Source organism: Gekko japonicus, unplaced genomic scaffold (genome assembly GCF_001447785.1).
Source record: "Gekko japonicus isolate JY-2015 unplaced genomic scaffold, Gekko_japonicus_V1.1 scaffold689, whole genome shotgun sequence".
Classification (NCBI taxonomy): Eukaryota; Metazoa; Chordata; class Lepidosauria; order Squamata; family Gekkonidae; genus Gekko; species Gekko japonicus.
The window spans coordinates 176,125-183,381 of record NW_015174862.1 but is presented as its reverse complement, the minus strand read 5'-3'; the positions used below and the strand labels follow the sequence as shown (position 1 = coordinate 183,381).

The following is a 7,257-nucleotide window of genomic DNA, read 5'->3' as shown; positions in this document are numbered from 1 at the left end:
GAACGGCTGAACTACCGACCTTCCACAGCCTGCAGTTCAGCGTCTTAACCACTTGAGCCACCGCAGCTCCTTAGAAGGGTGATCCAGATGGAAATAACAAATCCTGGTTTGTGCATAAGCCCCAGTTTGTCCTTCTCACCTCTCCGTTCACCCAGAAGGCAGGACAATTCCCCTATATGCTGTTTTCTGTGACCATACAGACACAACATAGTGCTGCTGAATGAACTGTGTGTGAATTTTGAAATCACAGAAAATGATAATTAGTAGGACTGGTTAATGAAACAGCCACAAACCTTAAAAACTAGTTTTGTGGGCCATCTGCATTGACATTACAGGTAACTACGGACTGAGAAAAAACACACTTTATTGTAAAGTCTGGATGTATTCGATACATTCTGGAGATATTTCAGATCAACCCAACTATCTGATGTTTTCCAGAGTGTATTTTACTATAAAAGAAGGCTAATGATCCCCAGTGTGGTACCAGTGGTCATGATGGTGCTCACCAGTGAGTTTCCTGGCATCTGCCTTCTCCTTCCCCTAAGCATCTCTTCCCCAAAGCAGACAGCCAGTCCTGGCTTTCCTCATTCTCAGTGGAGCAGGAAGTTCTTCAGAAGAGCTCCACCCCATGGCAGCCATTTTTGGTGGTACCTGCTACCTTTTGTCAAAGTTCCAGAAGTTCCACGTGTTCAGTGAGGTTGGGGGCTCCGACTCTTAAGAGGTAATCCACTTAGGAAATATCTAATGGAGTCTTGAGATGCCAGCATGAGAGAAGGGCGTACATTGAAGCGGCTGGCAGTTCTTGAGGAAAGAATGCAGAGAGGTGGTTCAGTCTAATTGAGTCTCTCTGGTACAAAATCATAGCAAGGGAAAGTTCTAGACTGAAATTTTAAAGTGGTAAAATCTCTGAACTTGGCATGGAGACCTTTAGGGCTTGTTAGATGTCCTGAAGAAACGTGAAAGACAATTCTTGGTCCTTGCAGCTAAATATAAATTTATTGATTAACATTCATGATGCAAGCATTTTCTAAATAAAACATAGCTGAATTGGCGGCAATCTGACAGTGAAGCTGTAGAAGATGTCTATATGATCTGGGTGTCTTTTTCCAGTGTACTGATGTTAGGAGGCAGATTTTGGAAAAAAGGAAGCTTGTTAATTTGGGAGGTATATAATCAGAGTTGTTCTCCCACTTCTACTGTGCCTTGTCTGAGATGCAAAGTCAGCCAGCATCAACAGCAGTATCATGATTGACAACAGAATATCCCCAGTGTGAAAACATTTCAGGATTTTTGATCTGTGATTCCCCCCTTTCTTCATTGATTGGGTTGCACCTTGGAGAATACTGGATGTGGCAGCACCGATCTGAACAGCACCCTTCTGAGTACCTTGTTTGATGGTGCTTCTCCAAGGTCCCATTTTCAGTCCCTGGTAACTCCAGTTTAAAGGATCAGCTAGTAGATGGTGTGAGAGACCTCTGCCTGAGAACCTGGAGAGCTGCTGCCAGTCAGAGTAGATAATACTGATCTTGACAGACCAATGGTCTAACAGTACAAGGCAGCTTCATGTGTTTCTTCTTCAGCAGAAACTATTGGCTTTTGGTTGGGCTCAGGGGTCGTTTCGTAGAAAAAGAGCTAGGGGAACTCATTAGCATAACTAACTAGCATATGCCACACCCCCTGACATCACCGGAAGTGTGTCATAAGGCCACACCCCCTGACATCACTGGAAGTGTGTCATAAGGCCAAACACCCCGCCGCCGCCGGCCTTGCAGCTCCACTGCCGAGCCCCATGAGGGGCCCGGCGGTGGACCTGCAAGTTCGGTGGGAGTGCAAGGAAGCCCCGCGAAGGCCCTCCCTGGCCCCAGGCAGGCAGGGGTGGGGAGAGGCAGGGAGGAAACAACTTACCCTCCCTCTTCTCCTGCCTCCTCCTGGCTGAATGAGGGCCGGAAGCAGGGCGGCCGGAAGCTGGGGGCAGGGCTTCGTCATGTGCCCCGCCCCCCGTACCTCACCTGGGGGAACTGCGATCCCCCGCGTTCCCCCCCGAAATGACCTCTGGTTGGGCTGGGTTTATAACAAGCAACAACAGCTTAATGTTATATATATAATGTCAGTCTCATAAACAAGTTGTCAAAAACTGCTCACTTGCTGAGAAACAAGTTTCCAACCTGTCTGCCTGCAAATAGCTGAGAACCAGTTTCCAGAAATATTCCTGCCTTGTCACCTAGAGGCAGTTGTCATTCACCAGGAGTTACTATTTTCAAGCAGGGATAGATGAGGCCTCACACAAGATTGACAGTTACTGGGAGCAGAGCCTTTTCAGCGTTTGCCCAGGATATAGCTGCCACCAGGGGTCATTTCCTGCAGGAGCGGAGCTCCGGCAGTAAAGAGCCCAGGAGGCGGGCACATGCAACAAGCCCCGCCCCCTGCTCCCAGCAGCCCCGGGCCACGAGGAGCAAGAAACAGCCAGGTAAGCTGCAGTGGGTGTTGCCTTCTGACATACTTCTGGTGATGTCAGGGGGTGTGGCATATGCAAATAAGTTATGCGAATGAGTTATGCTAATGAGCTTCTGCACCTCTTTTTCTACAAAATGACCCCTGCCTTCCACATTTATTGATTTCATCTGGGGCCTGTGTATGAGCTGAATCCTGTTCTCTGCCATTGGTTATTTGGTGAACTTATGCAAGAAGTATAACTGATGAACTGCTTTTGCTGCTGCCGTATTTCTCCTTGGTTTGATGATTATATTGCTGGATTGTTTGTAATGGGGGTATGCTTCTACAAAACCGTTCTTCCTCCTCCCTCCCTACCTTGGGATGTCAACCATTTTCTATTAAAGTTGATGCAGTGGTGACAGTCCCAGAGTAGGATACAGGCCTCACAGGGTTTGTTGTTGTGATGATAATATGGAAGATGGGAGAACACTGTCGTAAGCTGCTTTGGTTTCCCATTGCTGAAAGAAGCAGGATATAAATATCTAAATAAACTTGTCCATTCATTTGGGGTTATTTCAGTAAGAGATGTCCTAAAGCAAGGGTCTCCGGCCTTTTTGAGCTTGCGGGCACCTTTGGAATTCTGACACAGGGTGCAGGTCCAATCACAAAATGGCCGCCATGGGAGGTGGAGCCAAACCACAAAATGTCATGGAGTAAGTTTATATCTCTAATGGTAACTCTTCAACATTTCAGGCAGAAGCTGTGCTTCAGGATGCCTTATAAAACGAACATGTTTTAAAATATTTGCTTGCTTACACACAGTTTATCTTCGGTCACACTATCAAAATCCTTGCGCTGTGGTGGCAGCTGCTACTGAAGCAACTTTCTAAAAAAAACCCACACAGCCAATCAGATCTCCAATGGCCAGTTAGAAGTCCTGCTGTGCAGAAGGCTCACCTGGCTCCATGAGTTGGTGGAGAGAGAAGCAGCTGTCTCCCAGTTTACTAAAAGGTCTCCCCCCGCCGCTTCCGATTCTTTATGGCTGCAGAAACCCGAAAATGAAATATATCTAATAACCCCCCATCCTGGTTGATATAACTCCCATGAATGGGGATCATCCAAAAGGGATTTATGGACTGGTTTTCTGTCAGGATTTGTTTTGAAGAGAGTCATTCAAAACATTAAGAAATAAGCTGCCGAGTCATATACGTTTCCATGAGTTTCAGCTATGAGCCTCTTGAAAGTGTCTCAGGTGGGAAGTACATGCCATACACATTTTAAATAAATGGCCTTTGAGAACTCAATTGCGTGGTTTGTTCTGAGTTTGGTTTATTATTATCCTACCCTTCCTCCAGAGAGCTCAGGGTGGCATTAAATGGCTTTCCTCTCTCATTTTATCCTAGCAGCTCTGTGAGATTGGCTGGACTAAGGGCTCAGGGTGGTGAGGTGACTGAAGTTCTGTGAATGGAACTCCCAGCAGGTATTTTTCTCTAGAAACGCAGCGAGGTTCTGATTCCATTCAAGGCTAAGTTACAAGGAAGGGGGTGTTAAGTTGTCCCACCCCCCTGCACCATTTTTCTGACTTGGAGCAGCAAACATATAACTACTGGTGGAAAAGTAGTAGGGGGGTGGGTAGGATTAAACTTCCCTGTGTGCCACTGATCCAGTGAGAACTGGACCCCATGCATGCTTTATTTATAAAGGGAAAATGTTGGGAACTGCATTCACAGAGCTCTCAGTGTCTTGTCCAGTAGAGCCCTAAGACCAAATACACTTTTGCATACTTAAAAAGGCTCTTCAACCTCTCTCCCTTCTCTACTAGTGTGAACATAAGAACATAACATAAGAACATAAGAGACGCCAATGTTGGATCAGGCCCATCCAGTCCAACACTCTGTCACACAGTGGCCAAAAATACCAGGTGCCATCAGGAGGTCCACCAGTGGGGCCAGGACATTAGAAGCCCTCCCACTGTTGACCCCCCCCCCAAGCACCAAGAAGTGAAAAATTAGAACAGCCATTTGCCAGGTTTCTGAATTGATTTGTTGGCAGAAGGGTTGGCATTTTGACTGACTTTCTGATTCAAAGTCTGAATTGAGTCTCAGAATTTATTTATCATCCACCTTTCTGGTTCAGACTCAGGGTAAGTGACAGAATTCTAAAGGCAGTAGAGACTGGTGAAATACATACAATAAACACTGCATTAAAACCAGCTCACACAAAGGGCAACTGAAGTAAAAAAAACTGTATAATGTGTCCAACAAACCAGATTTTGCAGTGAAATAAAGTCTAATACATGCAATAAATGTAATCTGAAGGGGGAGGGGGGAAATCTACAGTTTCCACAGGCAATTAAATTTGCAGCCCTTTAACATTTTGAGAATGTGCCCTGCTGCACACATCCCTTTTAATGCATCCCTAAAGTCAGCCAGCAATCTTTATGACTGGAGAGCTTCAGGGTAGTAAATTCAGGACAGGCAACATAATGAACTTCTTCACACATGTAGAGTCGTAAAAGTCCAGCAAAAAAATAATTCAGAAGATTTGGGTGGGGGTTTTTTTTTGGGAGCGGGGGACTTTCTGAGGAAATTTGTGAATACTGGCGGGGTGACCCTCCTATGAAATATTTTCTCTCTTGGAATTAATGATGTTTTTAAGGCAAGATTTTGCTCATTCAAAATGTATAGCATGAAAATTGTTATGTAAGACAATCATCCACCATTAAATGAGAAGTCCTGTGTATGCTGTAGACATACACATTGTCTTTTTAAGACTATATTTATTGTTTAAATGTGTGTTGATTTTGGAAACCATTTTGGCAACCATAAGATGTTTGATGAGAATACATTGTTATTATCCAACATATGCTGATGATAATTCCAGATATAATTCCCGTGGTTCCAGACTGAGTCTAGAAAAAGCATTCAGGTTAGTCTTTAAGGTGTACCTACATGCATATGTGGCCTGTTTGGTTCGGGGGAAAATGTAAGGCGGTAACTTTAGCAGGTGTTGTAGAACACGCCTGCTGTGTGCATAAGGTCTCGGGCTCCGTTCCTGGTTCCCAGTTAGCAGGTGTTGGATGAGAATTCTCTGCCTGAGAACTTGCTGCTCCCTGTTAGCTCTTAGCTTGATTGACCAAGGGCAACGTCACATATTCCTATGCTTGTTCTAGCCATTCTAGCCAAGGAGAGAGACTTTAAAACAGATGGTCGTATCTCAGGCGAGCTGAGCTGGTTTTCCAGAGGGGCCAAGTGCAATTGGTGCACTATTGTGCATTATTCCATGTTGCCATGTTGCATTGAACCAAAATATTTACATTTGTAAAACGTGTCATTTTTTGCTGGTGGTTTTGATGTTTCTTCCAGTGTCTGCGTTCACACAGCATGTCTTTCTCTCTTTTCCTCTGAACTTCTAGGTAACATGGTTGAATGGTGTTTGCCACAAGACATTGATTTGGAAGGCGTCGAGTTCAAGTCTATGGCCAGCGGGTCCCATAAAATTCAGTCGGATTTCATGTGAGTGAGCTGCTCATTGGCATCCCATGGTTCATTGCACATTTCATTTCATTGTCCAGAAAGTGCAAGCCAGCCATTGCTAGTTAAATACAAGGGGTTATCATTACAGTAGACCAGTGTTCCCTCTAAGCTGAGTTAGTGTGAGCTAGCTCACTGTTTTTTAGCCTCCGACTCACAAACTTTTGTCTTAGCTCAGGAAGGACAGTTCCAGAGCAACCTAATTGATGCAGTAGCTAAATTGCTCACTCATTACTTTAATGCCAGTAGCTCACAAAGTAGAATTTTTGCTCACAAGACTCCACAACTTAGAGGGAACATTGCAGTAGACTAGCAAAATGTCCAGTGTTATGATGTGTGTGTGGAAGGAGGGCCTGTATATCGCAAGATAATTTGGGAGTGCTCTGTGTTCAGAGGGAACTTGTGCCTTCTGCGTGACCCTGGTGGTGGCAGCCGGGATTCCGAATGGCACTAATGGTGGGTAGATGGTGGTAGAAAGTGCTGGGATATACTATAGAATTTGATGAATGGGATAAAATATGGAAGACAATGAGATATTTGGAATCAATTGCTTCTAAAGAAAACCTATATAAAATGTACTATAGATGGTATTGGACTCCAGATAGAATTGCAAAATGTTCTACAAAAATATCAAAGAATTGATGGAAATGTGAGAACAATGTAGGAACGTTTATACATATGTGGTGGAAATGTGGTAATATGCAGAAATTCTGGAAAATGGTTACACAATGGATATTAGAGATAATGAATGTGGATCTAAATTTAGTACTAGAAACATACTTATTAAATATTATCCCAGATAACTTTAACCAAAATGATAAATATTTACTAACATACATCTTAACATCATCTAGAATCATGGTAGCAAGATATTGGAAGACGGAAAAGTTACCCTCTAAGATAGAAATAGCAAAGAAATTGCTGGATATAGCTGAATTAGACAAATTAACAATGTTGTTACGTGGAAAAGAAGAAACTAAATTTCAAAACAAATGGTTAAGAGTGTATAAGTGGTGGGAAAATTTTTTACTATGTACAAGACCTCCAAAGAAATGAATATAATTGTATAGAAATGTTTTTGGCTGTATAATGTAAAACTACATAAATAAAGTATTTTAAAAAAAGAACATAAGAACATAAGAACATAAGAGACGCCAATGTTGGATCAGGCCAAAGGCCCATCCAGTCCAACACTCTGTGTCACACAGTGGCCAGAAATACCAGTGCCATCAGGAGGTCCAGCAGTGGGGCCAGGACATTAGAAGCCATCCCCCTGTTGACCCCCCCCCCC

General features: G+C 43.8%; 1 protein-coding gene across 1 annotated transcript in view; it reads left to right on the top strand.

Annotated features, from left to right (window-relative positions):
- Positions 1-7,257, top strand: part of KIAA1147 (KIAA1147 ortholog) — a 40,868-nt gene that overhangs the window by 22,130 nt on the left and 11,481 nt on the right. The window contains exon 2 of the mRNA XM_015424718.1: positions 5,849-5,948. Coding sequence (XP_015280204.1) covers positions 5,849-5,948 — 100 coding nt within the window. The remainder of the gene's footprint in view (positions 1-5,848; positions 5,949-7,257) is intronic.